The 25190-nt window shown below is 41.2% G+C and overlaps 1 protein-coding gene across 1 annotated transcript; it reads left to right on the forward strand.

Annotated features, from left to right (window-relative positions):
- Positions 1-3524: 3524 nt before the first annotated feature.
- On the forward strand, positions 3525-24964 carry EDNRB (endothelin receptor type B). The gene is made up of 8 exons (XM_045811014.2): positions 3525-3832; positions 4649-5190; positions 19785-19897; positions 20032-20236; positions 21611-21760; positions 22165-22298; positions 22825-22933; positions 24405-24964. Exons 2-8 carry the CDS (start codon positions 4699-4701, stop codon positions 24537-24539), a joined length of 1338 nt encoding a protein of 445 aa, XP_045666970.2. The 5' UTR covers positions 3525-3832; positions 4649-4698; the 3' UTR covers positions 24540-24964.
- The last annotated feature ends 226 nt before the right edge of the window (positions 24965-25190 follow it).

The following is a 25190-nucleotide window of genomic DNA, read 5'->3' on the forward strand; positions in this document are numbered from 1 at the left end:
AGTAAACAACAACAGAAGTCCTTCATAGACACTAAATTCAAAATCAATTCAAACCCACAAATTTTCAGCAAAGGATTCTTAAAATGTGATACAATTTTTTGCTCATATTTACAAATTAAGTTTACACAGTGCTTTACTGGTAAATTTACAAATAGTTTATCAATAAGAGAATTTTTTTTTAAAGATTTTATTTATTCATTTGACAGAGATAGAGACAGCCAGCGAGAGTGGGAACATAAGCAGGGGGAGTGGGAGAGGAAGAAGCAGGCTCCCAGCAGAGGAGCCTGATGTGGGGCTCGATCCCAGAACGCCAGGATCACACCCTGAGCCGAAGGCAGACGCTTAACGACTGAGGCACCCAGGCGCCCCACAGTAAGAGAATTTTTAAGTCATAAGATGAAAAAACCTGTATCTGTAATAGTATGGTCCAAGGCATGAGTACAGAAAGTAAAAAGCAGAAGGAAAAAAAAAAAGTCAAGCATGAGATCTCACTTTGCTGCTTGTCAGGCTGCTCTCCCAGGGTCAGTTTGTCCATCAGACTGACATATGAGAGGAAGAAGTAACTAGAGACATCACCTCATCCTTTCCCTCCATTTTACAAAAGGGGAAACTGAGGCTCAATTTCTATTATTTGATTAAGGTCCTTCATGAGGATCAAATAATAAATCTTTTACATGGTTACCTTTACATTTTCACGCAACTTAAGGTGAAACTTCAGTTGAATATTACTGATGTCTAAAAAACACTGCTTCATCCAAACAAGAAAAAAATATCTTTAGACTCAATGCAATTAAATTAATCAAAAGCACAATCTGTGTAACCAGATAGTCTTGGGTGCGAATCCTAGTTCCACAACTAACCAGCCATGTGACTTGAGTGAATTTCTGAGACTGTTTCATTTCCTATAAAATCATGAGAAACATCTATCTCAGAGCCTGCAGCGGGGGGCGGGGGGGGGATGTAAGTGAGATCCTATGAAATGAGGTGCCAAGTACAGGTAGTAGGACCTATACATAATAGGTAGCCAATATTGTATTTTAAAATCCACATGAGGAACTTGTATGTTTACTTTAAAAGTATTTGGCTCCACTCCTGACACTTATGACTAGAGCGCTAAAACATAACTGAATCCCTTAAAACGAAATTATCAGACCTATAAAAATTATTTCTTGAGCTCTGTGGTGGCAGGTATTGTGATGGTACAGAAAGAACTGTCATTCTGTTCCTGTCCTGAAAAAGAAATCAATTCACGTGAAACCAGTAGCGACCCATAAAAGTCTCAATGAGATCAAGTGCTCAGTTGTGTTAAACAGTCTTAAAAGAAGAGAGGGATCCCGGAGAGGCTCAGAACACCAGCATACCTCGTTTTACTGCACTTTATTGCCCTTCCCAGATGCCACTTTTTTTTTTTTTTTTTTTTTTTTTTTTACAGTTTGAAGGTGGGCGGCAACCCTGCATGGAGCACGTCTATTGGCACCATTTTTTAACCGTGTTTGCTGACTTTCTGTCTCCCTGTCACATTTTGGCCATTCTCACAATATTTCAAACTTTTTCATCATTATTACATTTGCATTGCTGCAATCCCATGATAAAATGTTAGCAGGTGAAGAGTTGCTTTTTAGAGATGAGCAAAGAAAGTGGTTTCTTGAGAAGGAACCGACTCCTGGTGAAGAAGCTGTGAAGAAGTTGTTGAAATGACAACGAAGGGTGTAGAACATTACATGAACTCAGTTGACAAAGTGGCAGCAGGTTTGAGAGGATAGACTCCAATTTTGAAAGAAGTTCTGTGGGTAAAACGCTATCAAACAGCATCACATGCTATTGAGAAATCGTTCATGAAAGGGAGAGTCAACTGATGTGGCAAACTTTATTGTTACCTTATTGTTAAAAGTTGCCTCGGCTGCCCCTTCAGCAGCCGCCACCTTGATGAGGCTGCAGCCATCAGCATCTCCACCTACAAAAAGTTTACTATTCGCTGAAAGCTCCAGGGATGATTAGCATTTTTAGCAATAAGATATTTTTAAGTTAAGGTATATATACTGTTTTTTTATATAACACTATTGCACACTTCATAGACTACAGTATAGTATAAACAAAACTTCTTATTTTGTTTCGCTACCCCAGAAAAACAGAGTTTATACTGGAAAACTAAAAAATTCATTTGGCTCACTTTATTGGGGTATTCGCTTTATTGAGGCAGTGTGGAACCGAACCTGCAGATCTCTGAGGTGTGCCTGAGCATCCAGGACTGAGCGCGCGAAATGGGAGTGCAGGTGGTGGTGAACATTCGAGAAGGAAAGGGGCCTCATCTGCAGGGGCTCCGTGCGTGATGTAGGAGAAGTCTTGTGTAAGGAGGACAAATCCCAAGCAGAAAAATAGTCATACTCCAAATGCATCCATATGATTCCTTATTCACATAACACTTTCTACTTTTACTTAGCTATGAAGCAATTGAATGCTGACCTTGTTTCTTCCCAGACAGGGAGGATAAGTACTACGCCCAAAATAGCCAGATTTGGAATTAGCATTCACACCCCTAGACCACATTTCTCATTCCTTTAGCCTTATGCTTTCATTATGTTCTTTAGACCATTTTTCACACTTAAAGTTCACCTTTTTAAATAGAAATTGACATTCTACTTCCACTTTCCCAGGAAGCATTGCACACAAAACAAAAATCTAAGATTCTTGTCCCATCTAGGCTATTAATTGGCTGTGAAGCCACTAATGAGCCCCCTAGTCTCTAGATGAATTACTACATGGGGTGGTTCCTCCTGGGGATGAAATTTTACAGAGGGAACAAGGATTTAGTCGACTGGACTAATATCCAATTTGCATTACACAGCCTGAATCTGTATTTTATACGATCTTTGGGTAAAACCTCCAGTCCCCATTGTTTCTCTCTACCCCATAAAAACTGAGTTCAAGAATGGATAGGAAGAATTTATTTTATCGCTTTGCCTGATGAAGAAATACCACCTTGAATGTGAATGGCAGCTTTCTGATAATTTATATGGCCCCCCCATAGGTATCAGATCCCTTGACAGTATAAAAATCCCTGAGATGGCCTGACCAAACTCTTGAGGACATAGCAGGAAGAAAGGAGAATTGCAGCTGTTAGAAGAAATGAAGGAAGGATTTTAGTCCTCTTCTAGGGCAATGATAGGGCTTGAGAAGTAAGAATTGTGCTCTCCTGTGTTGGGAGCGACCTGGGCTTGAAATGTGCGGGCAAATCAAAAGCAGCAAAGAGCAGAGCCCCCAAGTCAACCAGGTCTTATATATCACCGCGGGATGCTTAATGGAAAGCAAAGCCACACTCCGCGTTAAGAGTCCAGGTTAACTTGTTAAATACAGGACTCCGGTCTGGAGCCCCAGCGCGTCTCCGGGAGCGTGAAAACTTGCCCTTGATTTAGGCCGGTCTGCGGTTTGAAGAACTCAGAAGTCCGACAACCAACAGGCTCTGGGAACGCGTCCCTGGCCGGGGAATGCCCTCTCCAGCGGGCAGATCCTGCTGATGCTGTCCAGGCATCGCCCAAGGGGAAAGGTTGCGGAGCGGTCGGAAGGCGCGGGAGGAGTCTGGCGGTGATCGAGGGGGAAGGGACAAATGAATAAAAGTACTTGTCTAGGGACAGCAAAGACCCCGACCGAGCAAGCTGTGGAGGCTACTTGGTCTGGCATTCCCTCAGCGTTTCGTCAGAGCCAGGCCCGCCCGCGGCTGAATTCAGGGAGGCGTGCTCGCCCCCGGAGCCGGCTGCAGGCGAGCCGCGAGCAGAGCTGCCCGGGAAAGAGGTCCCCGCTCGTCGCTTTGCTCCTGGTGCTCCCGGTTTGCAAGGTAAATACTCTGGCTCGGTGTGGAATTAAAATCAGTGATTGAACCTTGTCTGGGGCTTCAGCTTGGGTTAGTAGTTTGGGGATGTATTTTTTAAATTTAATTAAAAAAAAAGATGTATAGAATACAATGAATTGTATTGTTGGCGTAAAGGCGGTTGGAGTAAAGGAGAGCAGCATGAGAGTCAGAAGCCGTTTAGAGGGGACAGACGCTTCCAAGTTAATGCCAATACCTCCCCCCCACCCCGTCCCCAAGACGACCGAGTTGAGAAGTGTCGGAGTCAGCCGGTGCACTCCGGGGGGTTCCCTGGCTAGCAGAGCGCAGGCAGCTGGGAAGTAGCGGCTTTCACTGGCCCGGAGGAGTCTTGGCGTTCAGACACCGGGTATCCGCGTTCCCTGCGAAGCAAAATGCGGAGACTGGCATATGCCCTTGGCCTCTAGGCGCTTTGACTCCCCAGTTCCCACGCGTCTTTAGCCAGAACGTACGTGCTTCCTGGGGCACACCAAGGAACTCAGAGCTCTGCCTTGGACACCCATCCTTCTCGCCCTGGCACACCCCTTCCAGAATGCCCCGCCCCACTGCGAGTCACTTATCCCTCGGGGGAACGCCAGGGAGAAAAAAAACACGGGGAAAGCTGATCGGGAAGGACAGTGCACGGGCGCAGGAGGGTCACGCGCACCAGTTAAGCACCCGCGCGCAAACTTGAGTTACATTTGCGAGCGGCGAGTAGCCGCGCGGCTGCGCTCTGCGGGAGCGGTTTGCAGGGGCGTGGCTGGGGTAGCTAACCCAAGCGTCCTTTCTTCCCTTGCTGGTCTCCAGACTCAAAGCTGCAGAGCAGCCACCCGACGCCCACTGGAGCAGGCAGCAGCATGCAGCCTCTGCTAAGCTGGAGCGCACGCGCCCTGGTGGCGTTGATCATCGCCTGCGGCGTGACGGGGGTCCTGGGAGAAGAGAGGGGATTCCCGCCGGCCGGGGCCACTCTGCCACTTCTGGGGCCCGGAGAGATAACGACGCCCCCCGCTGAGGTTTCCTGGCCAAGGGGTTCCAACGCCAGCGCGCCATGGTCTTCTGCATCTCCCCAGATGCCTAAAGCAGGGAGAACAGCTGGAGCCCCGCCAAGGCCACGCAAGTTCTCCCCTCCCCCCTGCGAGAAACCCATCCAGATCAAGGAGACTTTCAAGTATATCAACACGGTGGTGTCCTGTCTAGTGTTCGTGCTGGGCATCATCGGAAACTCCACACTGCTGAGAATCATTTACAAGAACAAGTGCATGCGAAACGGCCCTAATATCTTGATAGCCAGCCTGGCTCTGGGAGACCTGCTGCACATCGTCATTGACATCCCCATCACTGTCTACAAGGTAAAGGGTTAATATTGACGGGATGGTGCCTAGTTAGGAGGAGGGAGATAGGAGAGCCTTTGGGGGACACCTCCTAGAGTCAGTTATTATTGGAAATAAATTCCCTCCTGGTCTTCAGTAACCTTAGGCTAAGCCTAGAACCAATGTAGTCCCCAGACCAGTAGGATCAGCATCACTGGGGAATTTGCTAGAAATGACATTTTACGGCCCCACCTCCGACCTACTGATTCAGAAACTCTGGGATGGAGAGCAGTAGTTTGTATTTTAACAAGCCCTTGGTGTGATGATGATGAACTGTAGAGCTTGAGAACCACTGGTCCCGAAGTATCTAGTCCCTAAGCCCGGCTCACTGGGTCCATTCTCTCTGCAAAGGTGTGGTCCATGGATTGGCAGGACTGGTATCATCAGGGATCCTGTTAGAACCGCAAGTGCAGCCCAGACTTACAAAAGCAGAATCTACTTCTTCAGATACGTAGGTCATTCATACGCACACTCACCTTGTGGGGAGGGTCCTGAGAGTAGAGGGGCTGGAATGGGTTTTTAGGAAACAGAGGGGCTAGAAGAAAGAGACCCAGACTAGTGAATACACCAACACAGTTCACCTGAGTGAATGACTATAGTCTACTGACTCTTTAGCGCATGTCTACGTGGGCCAAGCACTGAAATGGATAGGCTACTTCCCTTTACTACTTTTGACAACCCACGAGCAGATATTTCTCCATTTTACAGATGATTGATAAGATGTTCAAGGTCTCACAGTTGGTAAGAGATGGTGGTAGGAATCAGGTCCAAATTTGTCAGGTCTAGAGTGCAAGTTGTACCCCCATTGATTACCTTGTGAACAAACCAAAGGGGTCTCTAAGGATTTCAGTAGCTAACATTACTGTGATTACCACGGGCATCGGAGGAAACAGGCGAGGGGGAGGGCTAGGGCAGGACATAAAGCCCCACACTATTTGACTCCAGGTTGCTTTGGAACTCTGGACATAGCCCAACATCGCCGGGCCACAGTTTCCTCAACTCTACAATGAGGCCGTTAGTGCCCACTTAACTGTGGTTTTGTGGTGCTAAGAAAAATAGCCTAAGTGAAAGAGCCAGAAGAGTTTAAAGGCCCAGGCAAGTATGTAAAACTCTGCTTGCCTATCGTGATCAGCAATAGAACGCCACACTGAAGAACAGAACGAAAGTGTAAAAGAAAGGGAATGTGCTTTGGGAATTTGCCTGAAGGTAGGCCAGGGCTCAGTACAAGGGGGAAATAATGACGTGGAGGGCTAGAAAAGCATCGTTGGATGTGTTTTGATTTTGGTGGAGAAGGGATCACCATACGGCATGCCTTTAAGTCCTAATCCAAATAGCCATTCTTTAAGGGAATTTTAGCCATTTCTCAAGTAAAAATAGGGTTTGGGTTAAGATCCAGGCTCTAGAAGGAAACACTCCCACAAATGGGGGATACATAGAAGAAATCCTAAAGTCCTGCATGGCAACTGGTTCTTCTGGAGTCTGAGTGTTTCCTGGGAGAGGCACAGTCTGAAATGGGTCCCTTAAACGCAGTGACAGTCCTATTAGAGCCAGAAGTGATGCATTTACTTCTTTAGGGAATCCCACAGACCAAGTGCCACCATTCCAATTTGGCAAGGGATTCCAATTCAATTCATCAAAACTAACTTGAGAAACTGTAGAGTGCAAGGTGTTGAGAAATTTTTAAATAAGTGCACCAAGAGCCTTCTGAAAAGGGAGATTACAATCTCGGTTTGCTAGGCTTGCAGAGAATTTTGTGAAAGGTCTCTTTCGGGAGGTCTCAGAAAACCCCACGCATAGATCAGTCAGAGACCTTCCTAAGTCAGCCAGCAGCTGGAGGGCTATGTGCAAGTTGGGTTGAGGACATTTTCTTTTAGGTGGGTTGCCTCTGGGCCAGATGAAATCAGCTCTTCCTGGACCATTTTACGTTCTCTGTCTGGTCAAACGATTACACTCGATCAACCAGAGGATATCTGACTTTCAAGGAGGCACATGGCTTTTACTTTCATTTCAATTTTCTTTATGATTTCCCTAGGAAATTACATCATTTTGCCTGAAGCTATTCAGTCTGTTAAAGCTGTGTTTTACTTCTGAAGTAAACAGACTAATGAGTCATTACAAATGTGGCCATGTAGTCATTCTATGTTGGTCATAAACAAATCCATCGCAAAGAATAAGGTCCCGTTGCCAGGTTTGCCAACATGGAATCCTACTTGGGAGACTTTGGTTAATTTTTTAGTGTGCATAAACATATGTCACTCAAAGCATAATATAATAATGATGGATGCCATCTATTATGCACGGATTCTTGGTTTATTTCACTAAATCTCTGCAAGAAACCCTATGGAGGAGATATTGTTGTCGTCCCTGTTTTATGGGAAAACTGCGGTGTTGGAGAGGTGAAGTAACTTGCCCAATGTCACACCACTGGACAGTGATGAAACTAGGGCTCGAATGCATCCACCTGGCCCTCGAACCCGTGGTCCTCCCTGTCCCTCTGCCCTGAGTGAGCTCAGACCCAGCACACCCTTCTCCCGCATGGAGAATTGTTAGGACCTCATTTGAGTGCACTGGTGGAATTATATGATACGCTAACACACAATAGGATACTTGGCAAATGTTTTCAGTTCTAATTTGAGTCATTTGAAGATTTCTTTTATTTATTTATTTGAGAAAGAGCACGAGTAGGGAGAGGGGCAGTGGGAGAGGGGCAGAGAGGCAGAAAGAAACAGACACCCCACTGCCCAATATGGGGCTCAATCCCAGGACCCCGGAATCATGACCTGAGCCGAAGGCAAGCTCTTAACAGACTGAGCCACCCAGGCGCCCCCATTTGAAGGTTCCTATCTCCTGAAATCCTCTTCAGATGTTCTGCAGTATATAATATGGATAATATCATTATTTGTTATTTTAGAAGCTTTATTCACCAAAATACCCAATTCAGACTAGTTAAAAGCCATTTATTCCCTTAAATAACTGTGATAACAGCTAAGTTTTTAAAAATGCATTAGAGTTTCAGCATGGTTATGTATGATACTTAACACAAAGCAACAAGTGAATTATGAGTGCCATTTCCATTTATCCTAAAACAGGAGACTTGAATCTCTAAACCAGTGATTTCTAATTTTGTTTTTGTGGAGTATTACGATTCTCTTTCAGAATCCAGTTCATTGTATATATTATATAAAATTTGTATATATTATAATTGATATGTCCTATTAATTTTATATATCTTCACATAAAACATAAACAAATTTTCATTCCTATTTGTACACACACACACATATACACACATACAACATTCACAAAATTCTGGAGGGTTCATAGAACCTACCCAACCCATCTGTTGGCACACGCAAGGGACCAGAAACGTCAGTGTGACCCTATTACGTTAATCTGGAGTCCAGAAAATCTAGGGTTCAAAAAAGTTGGCAAACCCCAAAATGGCGTAGTCGTCGCTACTGCTGTAGCGTGAGATGGAACTTCGCAGGGAGGTGCTGCTGTGAGATGCTGACGAACCAGAGGCTATAGATCTGTTCTGCCTTGACTCCCTCAAGGAACTGGGTCTCTGGAAAATTCCAGGTAGCGTCAGTCCTCTCACCGGGTCTCTTGTGTCAGAGAGGAAATCCTCTGACGAAGACTAGAGAGGTGTCGTAGGACAGCCAACAGAGAGAAGCTGTTGAAATGTTCACGTATTCACCTAAATACGTTGAAAAGAAGAGCCCGGCTTACACTTCTCAGCAGCACACGCTAGGCCTCTAACACGCAACACTACGTCAGGCCGTCCAGACGAAAATGAAAAATGCAGTCATCCAAAGAGGATATTTAAAAGTATGTATGTGCATTTATATATGTATACATGTGAATACATATATATACATACATAAATGGACAGGTGAATATCATTTGGCACAGTGCCTGGCACGTAGTAAGCAAAGAATAAATGTTACTAGAATGTGTGTGTGTGTGTGTGTGTGTGTGTGTGTGTGTGTGTGTGTGAATGAATACGAATGAAAACTTGGGGGGATTTTTTTCCGCTTTTGCCATTATAAATGTGACTACAAATAATATATTCGTACAAATGGCTTTGTACACGCATGTGACTGTATCTGAAGGGTAAATTTCTGAACTTTGGAATTCCTGAATCAAAGGATATATGCATTTTTTATTTTGATAGATATCTCTATAGTGTGCCCCAAAGTTATTATTGTCCTTTTAGTTTGAATCACTATTTTAGGTAACATCTCCATACAGATATGTATGTATTAATATATACCTTTGGATATTAACATATACATGGAGCACCATGCCAGCGTGTACACGGTCTATATCTATACTTGAACCAAAAGCCAGGAGTTGTAAGTATCCCATGTGAGGATGCATCTCTCCTTATTCACAAGCTAATCGTGTCCTTCCTGTCCGGACTGCAATGAATGGGGCAAACTAAATGTCTGTTGCCTATGAGAACCTATCGAACTACTAAGTTGTAGTTGCACGGACATCAAAGTTGTCAAAGCTGCATAAAACGCAAAAGACCGGGTGTGCTTCTGGATGCTGTGAAGGTTTTATGTTGTTGGTGGTCGGTCGGTCGGTCGGTTGGTTCGTTGGTTTGGCTTGGCTTGGTTTAGCAGTGATATTTACCAAAGCTTGGTTGCAAGTCGAAGCTAAAATTTATTTAACTTCTTTTAACTTCTCGAGCAAGGAAAAATTCTTGAGCGGATAATGAGTTGTTAAGCTTTCTCTGGATTTTACTTAACAATTTCACTCGGTGCTATATTTGCATGGGTAACTGAGTTAATACAGTTAATTTTCAAATATAACTTCCTCTGTGTGTAAGCAAACTGCGTTTGCAAACAAATCTGCTGGTGAACTGTAAGACAGTAACGGATAGGAACATTAGTTTGATAAAGATCCACATTTAATCCGATGTTCTGTGACGGTGGAGTGCCCCCAGAGGGCTTTGCTATTCGGATTTTGTGGGCTACTATGAGAGGCAAAGAGCCTGCCTTCATAGCTCTGAGAGGCAAAATTGCCGATCTTTAATGTTTAACTAGTTAAAATAGGGTACACCTAACATTTAAATGCTGACATGTAAAAATGTGGAATTGCTTCACTGAATCCACAAATGAGTTTTGAGTGAAGTGACCTTGTCAGGTCATCAGACATTTCCTGCTTGTGACACTACTTTTCTGAACAAACTTACCTTTCTCACTTCCAGTCCTAGACTATGTCTAGTACTTAACAAGTTCGTGTGTAATTGACTAGTTTCATAGTTAGAAGTCAAAGTTAATTGAACACCATCAAATTTAACTTTTGAAATTTAATCTTCTGGTCAGTAAATGGAGATTTAGCACATAGAGCAATACAAGAAGTAAAAGTATCATTGGATAGGGGAGGCTGATTTCTTCCAAGGTAATACACTCTTCCCATCCCCAGTTAAGTAACTGAGATATTTTACTGAAATTTTAGTAATATTTAGAGATGTTCTAGCAGCAGAAGTTCTTTGAACCCAAAACAGAACCTGGATACCCTGAGATTCATTTACTTAATGCAGAAAAAATTTTAAGGAGCACCAAATCAACACATTTAAAGTATTAGCTTTTTAAAAGTATTAATGAAGAGACTATTAGCTCTAAATGACCTAAAATCAACGAACAAAACTAATAGCCCAGCACCCACTTAGCGTAGTGCCTGCAACAGTCAATACCAGACAAGTGCTTGTTGACAAAAGATGTTATACACAAAATGTAAGGACAGTGGACTTTTCTAATCATATTTTTTATAACTGTTCAGATGAAAAAAGGATGACGTTTGCTCCTCTTCTTATATGAGGACATTAGTTATAATTAAATAATAGGTCAATAGCATAATTCAAGCAACCCAGAAACTCGAGATTTCGTATTCCCAATTCATTTCTCCGCACGTGGATTCCTGTGACAAAATGATTGGCAAACTCTTGGCCTTGGGCAATGAAAGTTCCCTGGGGTAACTCTATGGTACTTCTTGTATTTGCCTTTGATCTGCCACGTGGTCACTCCATAAATCCGGGCCTCTTAAAATATCAAGGCAATGTTTCTTTCAATATGGGAAGGCTCATCTATCAAAGGCTTTACATCTTTTCTTTGCTCCTTTAAATGAGCCAGTCAAGATTGAAGATATTTCCATGTCTATACAAGAGGATGACAGAGCCAAGACCCTGTTGTTTCAAGGCCGTGGAGCCATGTTCTTCATTTCACAAAGAAAAACCATATAAGGTTATCTCTGTGTGGCTAATATGCTATAGTTGATTATTTTTAGAGAAACATGCCAAATGCTAATAAATGATTAAGTGCTTTAAAGGGTGTTGACAGAAAAAGCCTGAGTTGAAATAAGATTCAAGATGTAATTTATGATGTGAAACATTCTCTTTCAAGACCTCGTGGAGTTAAGACGAGGTTGGTTATGGTTGGGAAACAGCCGAGTGCGGTGTACTGGGGATACCTTAGCCAACAGCTTCTCTCATTTTAGACTTCTGTTCTTCCCAGTGCTTTTATTTTAGAGATTATTTCTCCTTTCCTGAAGACCCTCTGGTGAAAATGTAAATGAACAAGAAAACAAGCATAGTCTGGTGGTAGAGGAGAGAGAGAAAGAGGCTCATGTTTGAGTCAGAAATGTATTAGCAAAGTGGACTGATGCATTTCTCGACGGTTCTCTGACCCCAAGACTCACAGCCATACCGGTGCAGCTTGATTTGTGTCCTTTCTCTCCTTCTTTTCTCTTTAGCTCCATTGTAGGTTCCAGAAAGGAGGAAAACTGTTTTCTGGATGTTTACATTGTACCTGTCTTCTTTCCCCTACCCTTAGTGTTTTCAAATTATTTTAAAGGGCTTTTAGATTCCAAAGTAATCAAATGTCTTCGCATCGTAGCTTACCAGTGTCCCCTAAGATAGTGTCTGGATAGAATTCGGTTTAAGACCTGAAATGATTTAATAAGGTTTGTGGACTTCACAAAGTTTGCGAGCCTCTTTCTGAGCCATGAGACCACTGAGTTGTAATTCTTGCTTCTTCGGGTGTCATACTGAACTTAGAAGATACAGTTCAGGTAAGTGAATCTACTAATATGCTAGGTTTGGAAAGAGTATTTCTTAATGCTTTTTGTTGAATTCTTCAGAGTATGTAATGTGTCGGTGAGTTTTTAAGCACAAACTATGAATATGTTTTTAAGTTCAGATAATAGGAGAGCAGCAAACTACATGTTGACCTGTCGCAGACTTGGAAGTAGATTTCATTGTAACACTAGTGGGAAAATATATTTAAAGTGAACTTAAATTTCTCCTAAGACATTTATTTTTTATCTTCTTTTCTATCTCTTTGCTTCTGGAGATTTTGTTTCAAGAAATTTAATTCATCTTCATGGAGTCATCATTCTATTTCAGCAAGTCAGAGGAATGTTTCCAGAACAGGGAAAACCCTCTGTTTTAGGGGAGTACATGCAACAGATTCCCAGAGACAGGCACCGTCTCACACAACCACAGGGGGCACTGTTCACACTGTGGGCTGTTTATAAGTATCCCCCTGGGGGATAAGCTGGCATTATGTCTGACCCACATATTTCCAATCCGCACGACCTAATCTTTAAGTGATTAAGTGCTTTTTAATGGACGCAGGATGGAACTTGTCATTGATATTTATCCCCAAGGGCATGGGTACACTGTATGTCAAAAAAATATTTTCTATGCACTTGACCAGCAGCTTACTTCAAATTCTGTCCCTATATGTGATTTTAAAAAGAAATGGAAATCCTTGAATGAGGGCGCTCTATCTTTCAAAAGCCAGTTCAAATGCAGAAAAACTCTTATCTGCTCCAGGAAACAGAGATAAAACAGAAGAATACACCCTTTCCCAAAGTTGTGAAACACACTGCTCCATTCTTCACCTCTTTTGACTCCTACTGTAAAAACATTTCTATAATACCAGCCATTTGAAGGAAATGTTCACAGGTCATCACAGCAATCTGGCCAAGTAACCCTGGCTGTTGTCGCTACGCTGCTCGCCCAGCCTCTGGAACCACCGTCTCCTACAGCATCTCCAGACTTACAATGAACTCTCCTCGTAGGACCCCATGAGTTAGTGAGAAACAGGAGGCTCTGCTTTATGGCAGTCATTTCCCTGGCAGCTTTGCGTAGGAGAGGACGGAAAGGAATTTTTGCTTTTCACCTTTTCTAGCTTGCTTGGAAGGCAAAACTCCAAAAGGAGAAGAGCCAGCCATCACCCTCAATCCCTCAGGATTCGTGTGTTAGGAAGACCTGATCTGGGGGGGAGCAAGAAGGGGCATGGACCAAACTATACAAATAAATAAATAAATGAATAAATAAATAAATAGCCATCTCCGTTCTCTAAAGAATTTGTTTCAAATACAAGAACGGAAAGTTCATGACAAAAATTTTATCACAAGATTTCTGCCTTAAGATTTCATTTATTCACTGTTAATCAACAAGCTTTTAATGAGTGACCACTGTGTGCCAGGCACTATGCTGGACATTATAAATGTTACAGAATATTCTGAAACAAATAAACAGTTAAAACTCAGTATATACTCTTAAGTAAAAAATAGGAAAAGAAAATAGTATATATATGGCTAATGAGGCGATTGAACATTTATTAGTGCGAGACAGCTAACTTTCAAATTTCCTGACTTTATAAGGCTTGATTCCTTTGGACATTAACAGTGGTATGTGTTAACAGGGCTTTTTCTCCCATTTAATTTCTCAAGAATGTAATTTTTAATTAAAAAGAGAAATGAAAAATGTAAATCTCCCAGTTGGAGAGATTTTGTAAGGCTCACTTAACAATACTTATAAAGAAAGGACATTTATTTCCTGTTCACTCTATTTATCCTTTTAGAAATTAAGAAAAAAAAAATCTCCGTACTATAAAAATAACTTTTAAATCTAATATAAAAGTAAGATCTTTGGATGCTATGGCCTTTTTTCTTTCTCAAACAGCTATTCCAACATAAAATTATGAAGTCATGGTCATCTTCGAGTAGAAACCTTATGATCAGTATGATCACATCTTTTTTTTAGATAGAGGGTTGATTTATTTATTTGTTTTTATTCATACAAAAGAAATGTTCTGGGCAAGCAGTATAAGCCGTAGGGAAAGGGATCAGCCCGAGCGCGGGCTCTCATTTGTCAAATGGACACCACATTGCTGTAGGACCTAACACGAACAAAGGCTCTTCGTTGGATGAGACATCACCATGTGAAAACCAGTAACAGTTAATGGGAGTATTTTCTAACTGGCTCATATTTGATAAATGGTAGGTAATATGTATACAAACTTTATTTTAAGCAGGACCTGAAAATTTAATTCATATGATGAGCACGTAGAAATAGTACAGAACTCGAACATTGGCTTTGCAATTAGAGAGACTTGTTTGATTGCTTGTTGGATATTTCCTAGGTATTCAGTTCTTGCCCTTAGGTTATCTAATTGAATGGGGTAAAGCCTCCAGAAGAAACTAAGGAATAAGAGTGTGTTATTGCTGGGGTGAAAGTTAGAGTTGCTTCCTCTTGCAACAAAGAGAAGCAATTTCCCCAGAAAGAGGAAAGTCACATCGCTGGACTTCAAATTAGGTGTTGGATGTCGTGGTTTTTGTCAACAAATAGTGAAATAATTAATTTCCAGTTATCATAAAAATCTCTAAGAACATTCTTTCATCAAAATGTAAGGATGGCATCCTGGTCGGGAGTGATTTTTGTTTTTAATCTTAAGTAGCTTTTCCCTCACCCCCACTCAGGGTTTCGTTTACCTTTAAACAAGGGGTTGATGTCTTTGCATTTTAAATAAGCTCCCAGCACTAAATTGCCCGAGACTTACTGGAAGCCGTTAAGACCAAGACGCGCATCAGTGGCGGGCCTGGTTTCTGTCACTGGGTGTCGGGCTTCTCAGCGTCTCCACAGCGCCTTCCGATTGGAGAGAGGCAGGGTTGCCAAAGTCACCCTTCTCATTACCAAATAACAGAAGTGACAGCTGGCACTTTGTCTCTCATCTTTTGTGGCCTCTCAGTACCAGCAGCATTCAGGCCTGAATTCAAAGTCTGACAAGCTAAAAGCTGATGAAGGTTAATACTCCCTAGTTTGCAGCTCCTTTCCCTTTGGAAGGGTAGATTAGAAAATCCTAATCCCTCAGTTATGATTGGGTTTCTGACTATCTGTGTGTTGAACTTGAAGAGAACGGTTACAATTTTCAGTTTGTGTTTCCCTGTGTCCTGTGATAACTTGGGTCAGAGGTTGGGCTGCAGGCCTCCCCGTGGTATGAAGAGCAATCATCCAGTTTCTAGGCTGAGCCAAAAACAATAGTAACCTCAAAACAGGGCCTGGAGTCAGCGTAGAGCTCATTTCCATTGGCCAGATTTCTTTCCCTTCAGTGGCCTGGACACTCATTCATCTTGATTCATCGGACAGCTGTACCTACGTGAGACTGGTATTTGCATATTTGGGTATAGTTTGAGACAATAAGATATTTGAAAATTTCCTAAGTTTTGGACATTATATGAATAAAATAGCTAGGTGAGAGGCGCCTGGGTGGCTCAGTCGGTTAAGCGTCTGCCTTCGGCACAGGTCATGATCCCAGGGTCCTGGGATTGAGTCCTAGCCCCACACTGGGCTCCCTACGCGGTGGGAAGACTGCTTCTCCCTCTCCCTTTGCTGCTCTTCCTGCTTGTGCTCTCTCTCTCTCTGTCAAATAAACAAATAAAATCTTTAAAACATTTTTTAATTAAAAAAATAAAAACATTCTAAAAAAATAAATAAAAGTAAATAAATAAAATAGCCAGGTGATTAGGAGATAGGATTATTCTGCATCTAGATATTTCACCATTGTTTGACACATAGCTATGGGTTTACAAATACTAATATTGATTTAAGTCCAAACCGTCTTTTTTCTATGGTCAGTTTCTCTAAAACACTATATAGACTCTAGAATCAGACCATGTGGGCTCAAATGTGGCTCTGTTACTTAAGTAAGTAATAAAACAAGTTACAAGGACAAGTAACCATATGAGTAATAAACCAAGTAAACCAAAGCCAAATATATCACTTGTCTAATGAGGAACAGCAAATAACCTCAAAACTTAGTGGCTTGAAACAATAAACATTTATTATCTCACGGTTTGTCTGTGGGTCTAGAATTCAGGAACCGGAGTGGGTGGTTCTGGCTCAGAGCCTCTCTCGGGAGGGTGCCGTCAAGACATTTCCCGACGGCTACAGTTTTCTGAAGATTTGCCTACAGCTGGAAGATTCTCTCATTCATACACTTGGCACATTGGTGTGAGTCATTTTCGGGAGGCCGCAGTTCCTCACCATGGAGGCCTGTCCGTAGAAGGGCTTGAGTGCCCTCCTGACGCGGCAGCTGGTCTCCCCGAGAATGAGCGGTCCGCCAGACAGCAAGGAGGAAGCCAGGGGCCTTTTGTTGAACTAGTCTCAGACGCTGCACTTCATCCCTTTCACCACATTCTGTTCGCTAAAAGCGAACGATTAAAGCCAACCCACATCTCCAAGGGAAGGGAGATGAGTCTTCACCTTCTGAAGGGAGGAGTAGCAAAAAATCTGTGGACATATAGAAAACCAAAATAGCACGTTAATAAACTTCTGAGTGCCTCGGTTTTCTTCTCTGTAAAATGCACATCAGTAGTACTATCTCACAGGATTTCTTTGGAGAGTTCAGCGATACGGTATGTGTAAGGTGCTTAGAATAATGCCTAACCCATCATAAGTGCCATGTAAGTGTCAGTTTTGTTTTCATTTTTTTCCCAATCCATCTAAGGACAATCAGAATTAGTAAAAAGAATATTGTCTGGATAATTTAGAACAAGCTGGTCTGGTAGAGTCCTTGGAACTGGTTGGAACCTTTTTATTCTTATGTTTTCAAAGGCAATTGGCAGTTCTTTTAAAGTATCTGGGGTTCATAGTTGGTTCAGACCTGAGGCATCCTGAGTCTTCCCCCATTTCAGTAAATCGCTCCATCATTCATATGACAAACATCTTAAGGTTTCCTGACTCCATATGTCTTATATCCAACCCATAACAAGTCCTGCTGGCTCTACCTTCAAAATATATTTAGTCTAGAATCCATTCTGTTCATCCCCAGGTCTCCACAGGCTCCAGCTGACTGCAATCTCTCCTCGTAGCTTCCTTTCTTGACCCTACATTCTATTCCACATTGAGCAGTCACAGTGATCTTTTTAAAAACTTAAATAAGACCTTGCCATTTCCCTGTTGAAAAACTTGCACTATATTTCCTTAAAAAAGTATTCCAGTTCCTCCCTCTACAACTTCATCTCCTAGACACTATAGCCTTGATAGCCTTCTTCCTGTCCTTTCAGCTCACTAGGCTTATTTACTTATTTTTACCCCAGGATCTTTGCACCTGCTCTTTCCTCTGTCCAGAACACTCTTTGCATAGCTTACTTTCTTATTTTAGTCCCGTCCCGTCCTCACACGTTGCCTCTTCAGAAAGACCTTGCTGAGAAGCCTATCAAGAAATTACTCCAAATCTCACCTTACTCTCTTCATGTGATGACAATACCCGTGTGATGCGATATTAAATATTTGTGTGTGTGTGTGTGTGTGTGTGTGTGTGTGTGTGTTTACTGCCTCCCTCACTAGATTATAAGCTTTATTAGAGAAGGAAGTTTTCCTGGTTCATTGATATGCACCCTGTTCTCAGAATGGTGTCTGATATATATTGAATGCTCAATAAATGCTTACTGAATGAATGAATAAATGAATGAGCAGAATTCTGAGTCAATTGATTAATCCAGAAGTCACAAACAGAGACTAGTTGGACCCACAGATATATTTTTGTTAATACGATGTTATGTGACACTGTTTTTTAAAAATATGAGTTAATTGACAACTTTTATAATTATGAGGTTTTATATAAAAATTATAACTTTTTGATTAAAATCAAGAGATTTTTTTTTTTAATTTGGGATTTCTGGGCAAAAATCACGTCATGGTTTTTAGCAGCTTCTCCTTTTAGATGGGATTTTCCCCACATCCTGCCACTCTCTATTACTGACTGACACCAATGACTTTCCTACCCCTGGCTCCCTCTACCGCTCTGCCTGGCCCTGTAGATTTCCAGGACTCTAGATTAAGCATATCTGTGGTAAGTTTGTCAACATCTGTCCTACATGTCAGTGTAACTTTCCATGTCTAACTTAGAAATGAAATTGGGCTCATGTTGGAGCTCCAAGGCCTATCATTTCAGCCTTTGGTGCCATTATAAAGCAATCGCCCAGCTTGACAAACTCCACAAAGAACCCTCACTAGTGAGAGGATGGAAAGGCTCGATTGTGTTTCAAAATAGTTTTCACTTTGGGAAGATTATTCTTTCAAACATTTTTTAAAAACATCAATTTGAAATACTTTATTTTAAAAACATCACGAACCCTCAATCCAGATGTTTACCTAAAGTGATTCATTAACCAGCGTGGGGCACACCCAGTTGTCCTAGGAAAGAAAATAACTGAGTTTAACAATAGAGGGTTGCATAGTCTGAAGTCAGATGAAGAGAAATACATGTATAAGAGCAAGAACTCTGTCTTTTTGCTCATTGTAGAGCCGGTGCCCATATATTTTGGGGGTTCAAATGTTAAGCACCCACTACGTGGCAGGAACTGTATTAGGCAGTTGCACAGGCCTTATTCTGTCTTATACTCTAGGGATTCCAGACAGCAAAAATGAAACAAGACAAACAAGTAAATGTTATAATACCATATAATACCATATAAATGTTATAATATAATATAAATGCAATAATTGTTGGTAAGTGCTGTAGATAAAAAGGAAAGTGGAGTGGGTAAGAGAGACGGGAGCCTGGCTGGTTACCGTACTAATAATGTGGTTAAAGTAGGTCATGTTGAAATGATTAGCCTTGAGCAAAACCTGAAAGAGGCAGGGGAGTTCACAGAGTGGGATCTGTGGGGAAAGAGCCTTCCAGAATACGGAGACACCTAGAGTGAAGCCCTGAGACAGGAGTATGTCTGGGACGGTCAAGGAGCGGTGAGTAACTATTCCTGCTGAGTTCCTGGGCAGTCAAGTTGACTACAGTCAAGAATCCGTATACAAGTGCACACTGTTCTCCATAGCAGTGGTCTAGTCTCCCCAGCTGGGGAATGTTTAGCATATGTTTTTAACATTTATCATCTATATTTCGGTCTGGCCGTGACCTGAGCGTGTGAGACTCCGTGACAGGATAAGAGATGTTTGCAGAGCAGCAGGCTCCGTTTTCTAAGAGGAACTTATAAGACTGACCCCCGTTGGCCTCGTGGTAGAGAGCCTGATCCTAAAGTACAGTCCATGCATAAGAAATTCTCACGAACTGGCTGCGTTTTCTTTATTCCCAACCACTCTCCTGATCCATATATCGAACTCTGGTGCTTTTCAAAGGAGTAGTCCATGAGGAAAAGAAGGAAGAGCTGGAATTGCTTCTCTTGCTCCGTTCGTTAATTACAGCCCACGAAGTGTGTGGTTCAGAGGGCACCGTGTGAGTATCTCCCTAACAGACCTGCATGTCTTCTCAATGCAGCTGCTTGCTGAGGACTGGCCCTTTGGAGTTGAGATGTGTAAGCTGGTGCCTTTCATACAGAAGGCCTCCGTGGGCATCACTGTGTTGAGTCTATGTGCTCTAAGTATTGACAGGTAAGAGCGTATATTTAAGCCAGGTACATCCTGAGCACTTTCTGAGTGATTGCTGGGTTACTTGGAAAATAAATTATGTAATTCAAGAAAACAGGTTCCGCCAGCTTGACAGATAATTCTATTTTGTTCTTCAGATATCGAGCTGTTGCCTCTTGGAGTCGAATTAAAGGAATCGGGGTTCCAAAATGGACAGCAGTAGAAATTGTTTTAATCTGGGTGGTCTCCGTGGTTCTGGCTGTCCCCGAAGCCGTGGGTTTTGATATGATAACCTTTGACTACAAAGGACGTTACCTGCGAACCTGCTTGCTTCGCCCTACGCAGAAAACAGCCTTCATGCAGGTGAATTTTACCTTTGTCTTTCCTATCTGTTCTTGCCTTATAAATATTTAGCCCCGATCCTCCCTTCTTGGGAAGCTATTGATTTATGACTGTCCTTGGCTTAAATTGAGAGTGTAAGCCCCAGGACTGTGGGGCGGAGGGTGACTAATGACCCGGGCTGCAGGAAGCTAGGCCACTACTTGTGCAAGAATTCCCCTGGTGCCCAGGGATACAGATAAACCAAGTTCACATGAGAGAATCGATCTGAATTTATAGCTTCTCTACGCAACTGGCCCGGAAGGCCTGACAACTACTGCCTATTCTGCATAAAACACCACAGCGCCCGTCAGAGCGAGTGGATGGTTCAGTGAATGATCAAGTAGAAGATGCCCGGATGTGGCTGGATTCTGATCGGCAAGCCTGTCCTCTCTCTAAAGGGAGAGCTGCCATTGCAAAGAATTTTTCATCTTGGCCATTTATTCAAGAATGTTTAGTCAGGAAATGGGGGGAAATGGCAATGCTGGTATTAGTAGACAGATCTTAAGTGTAAAAGACTCCTTCCACCAGAATGGGTCAAGAGGAGTTAATGAATGCACTTGGTCCAGGCGTCATCAAGTAGTATTCTCTATTTTACATATAAGACGACTACATACAACTTTAGGGATTGCACACATCATGGTAATGAAAAGAATAAAGAGGGACATTAATATGAAATTGAGAATGAAATTGCTGACTTCTTGTTTCTTATTAGTTGAAAGGAAAAGGTACTTGCATAGATTACATAAATTCTGCTCCAACCCAAATGTATCTGGAGCAACAGTTTAAAAACAAAGAAAAAAGAGCAGAAATAGAATAAGAGAAAAGGCATTAGTCATAAACAGCTTTGATTTTCCAATCGGTAAGTTAGATTTATACATTTCTTAGCAAAATGATTTGTATAGACCTTTCCACATCTATCTGTTTTCCAGAAAACAGATTTGTTAAAAAGTGAAAGCTTCCCTTAAACACTAGGATGTCTTTACATATTCAGATGTGGTATTTCACATGAAATACCTTAAGGGTAATTTGCTTATGTGAAGGCAAAAATATTTGGAAATACCACATATTTTTAATTTTGCCCAACTGCTTAAAATTTTGTGCATAATTACAGCACATTGCCTTAGAGAATTAAAATGCTCTTTAGGGAAACTTTCTTTCATTTAGTATAAGTATCTAATTATTTGTTCAGTAGATGTGGCCTGAAAGATTCTATGTAGTGTTTATGAAATGGATCTACTTTAGAAGATAATTATTCCTTATTGAGTATGTTGGTTGTTTTTTATTAATTTGGCATTTGGCCTATAAGAGTTTTTTTTACAGAGGAATGTTAATCATACAATTCTCTTTTCTCCATAGTTTTACAAGACAGCTAAAGATTGGTGGCTATTCAGTTTCTATTTCTGCTTGCCGTTGGCCATCACTGCCTTTTTTTATACCCTGATGACCTGTGAAATGTTGAGAAAGAAGAGTGGCATGCAGATTGCTCTAAATGACCACTTAAAGCAGGTAACAGAACAGAAATATGTGCTGAGTCACGATTGCAATGATAATTATGCATAAGAAAATTATTATGATGATAAACTTAAGTTATTATATACTACAGCATATTTCCTTTTTCTTGCTTCTGGTATTTTTGAATAGACAAAGAATATTTTTTCTATTATCTCTCTAGAGATATTCTATTCCACATAATCTAAAAGGATCTAGAAAGAGCCATTACTTTTTAAAGATGAATCTGTGGTCATTTTAGTTCTAAGTCACATTAACTCTTCAACTTAAAGCTCAGTGTTTTGGATTTATACAAATACCACTGACTTTTTGTAAACAATATTAAAGGTTCTGTTTGGGAAGAGAGACCGCTGTGATTATCTGAGCCATCTATTTAGTCTCTGACTATGGTTTTATTTCAGAGACGGGAAGTGGCCAAAACAGTCTTTTGCCTGGTCCTTGTCTTTGCCCTATGCTGGCTTCCCCTTCACCTCAGCAGGATTTTGAAGCTCACTCTTTATGATCAGAATGATCCTAATAGATGTGAACTTTTGAGGTAAGAAAAGTAAAATAGACAGAGTTTTGTAGGTAAATGCCATTCAGAAGATTTTTTTTTTCATTTACCCCTTTCATAGGCAGAGAGAGTACCATTTTGCTAGTCTTGAGGGGGCAATTAAGATTCCCATTTTTTTTTATCTTCACCCCTGTTGTAGAGGAAGGAATCAAGGGGACTTGTAAGAACACTGGGAACGGAGAGGCAGAGCTGTCAAAATGAGGAGTGGAATTGGAAATGTCAGCTCCGAGTCTCCTTTGCACTTTGCAAAGCCTTCTTCTCAGCCAGCCTCAGAGCTTCCAAATGAGATTTGATTGCAAAAGACAGAATTGGGCATGGACGGAGGGGCGTAATGACAGAGAGAGACCGAGGGAGAGAGACAGAGAGAGGGTCATCCTTAGCAAAGTGATAAAGTCAAAAATTATGGATATGGGTAATTTTTTTCTTCACAAAAATTCAAAAGTTCGCCAAGAAAACATGCTTAAAGCAGCGTATTATTCACAGACATGCTTTGGGTTGTTTCTTGCAGCTTTTTGTTGGTGCTGGATTACATCGGCATCAACATGGCTTCCCTGAATTCCTGCATTAATCCTATAGCTCTGTACTTGGTGAGCAAAAGATTCAAAAACTGCTTTAAGGTAGGAGTATTTCAAAATAAAAAGCTCTTTTTGGCCTAGCATCAAATATAATCTTTCCAAACTATTCGTGTTTCTATTTAAAGAGATTTAGTAAATTGTTTTACAGTTTTCCCTTGCATTACATCACAGATGATTTTTTTTTAAATATGAGTTCTGCTCATAAATCACTATACTTGATTTCTGCCTTAAATCCTTGTCAGCTACTCCCTACTGCCTCAACCAAACAGTTGTACTTATAGAAATGCTCGGAAAATTAGCAGAGAGTGCATGCATTGATGTCTGACAGATATCATATGATAAACTAAGAGCTCAACGTGAATTAAATGCACTGTTCCCATTTTTGGTAGATTTTGGACTGTCCAGCATGGTTTGGATTCTAAGTTAGTTATAATATTCATTTGGATATGAGAATAGCAAGTCAAATGAAGACATTTAATTCAGGTTTTACCTCCTCTTTTCCACCTCACTTGTACACCAGAGATGTGCTACTTGACGTGGAATGTGTGTCATTATTCTTTTTGGCCACTTGCATTGTAACATCCATCCATCCTTTCATTCACTCCTTCAACAATCTAACATGAATGAAATAATCCCCTTCCTGATATGGACATGATCCATTTGTCCCTGGCAGTTCATTCCTGGAAAGAACTTAGCTTCCTTACAAAACTAAGTCAGTCTTAATTTTTTTGCCCACTCATAGACTCATGGATCGCAGAGCTAGAATAGAACTTTCATCAAGATCAACTCCCTCATTTTATAGAACAGAAAACAATGGACCTCCCACTTTTTTAGACGTATAGATTCTCAGAAAGCAAGCAGTATGAACAAAGTTTTGGATTTTAAAAAATCCAAGAAAAGAAATTGAATGAACGAAACTGAGACATTTGTATGCTTTATATGTTTATTGTGTGTCAATATTGAAAAGGCACATGAGCACAAATGTAGCTGACAAAAACCGGCAATGTAATATGAAGTTCATTGACATGGGAAGATGTTTATGACATCATCGGGTGAGAAAAAGCAGGCTATGGAATAGTACATGCAGACAGTTTTATTAAAATAAATTGTGCATACACTTCTACAAACATGTCCATATCGAGTTATGTGTGTGGATGTGTGTAGTATTTCTATTTCCATAGGAAAATGTCTTGAGTTATGTATTTATCAAATATTATGAGAATTTCTCAAGTGATCAAGAGTAAAAATCAAGCATTGAGTGGCTTTCCCCTTCAAATTTGATGAAAAGATGAGTTTTGATGATAGACATTTTTTCTCTGTACTTTCTAGTTTAAAAAATTATCGGATACGACTTACGTGATTATATATTGTTAAAGGGGAAAATAAGGGAGCATGAAAAGAAAGGGGCTGAGAACTCCTGATCATGCCAAGAAAGTCAGAGCCCGAGAAAGTAGGAAGAGTCATCCCAGTGTCACCGGTGTGCACATATAACGAGTTCCTTTGCTTTGTACAGTCGTGCCTATGCTGCTGGTGCCAGTCATTTGAAGAAAAACAGTCCTTGGAGGAAAAGCAGTCGTGCTTGAAGTTCAAAGCTAATGATCACGGATATGACAACTTCCGTTCCAGTAATAAATACAGCTCATCTTAAAAGAAGGCATATTCACTCAATGCCATGTTCTCTATGCTGGACAGAAGTCATTAAAACAATGAGGCATTTGCCAAAACAAAACAACTCTGTGCTTGCACAAACCAATGTAAGAATGTAAGAGTGATTCTTCTCTTAACACTCACAGTGACACATGACGTTCTGTGAGCTGTTTACAGCAGGAGAAGGAAAGCAGTGAGAATTAAGAAAGCCTCATCGTGAAAGCACTTAATTTTTTACAATCAGCACTTCAGCGTAGCTTTTGATAGCTTCTAGTATATTCGTGCCCCACTTAGATTTAAGCTGAGCTCACTCTAAATTCCTATTAAAGAGGTTTATTTTATAAATTAATGTGAATCTGATATAAAGGAAAATTGTGTCACTGTAAAATGGAATTTTTGAATAAAGTTTAAATGACTCAATTTAAATTTTTTTTAAAAATCCTTCCAAAGAACTTTTTTCTTCATGGTGTCACACCACTGGTTGGCTTATAAAATGTGAAAGCAGTTTAGCTGGTGTATTTTTGTGACTTTAGAAACGTATTTGAAGGATCGGGAGGTAGTATCAGAAAGAGAGATTGAGGTTTTTGAAAATCATTAACCTTTCTACATTCAGATAAGATCAAATGTCACAAAGGGAAAGACAGAGGAGCTT

This window comes from Ursus americanus, chromosome 10 (genome assembly GCF_024610735.1).
Source record: "Ursus americanus isolate L20-20 chromosome 10, mUrsAme1.1.p, whole genome shotgun sequence".
In the NCBI taxonomy this organism is placed as follows: domain Eukaryota; kingdom Metazoa; phylum Chordata; class Mammalia; order Carnivora; family Ursidae; genus Ursus; species Ursus americanus.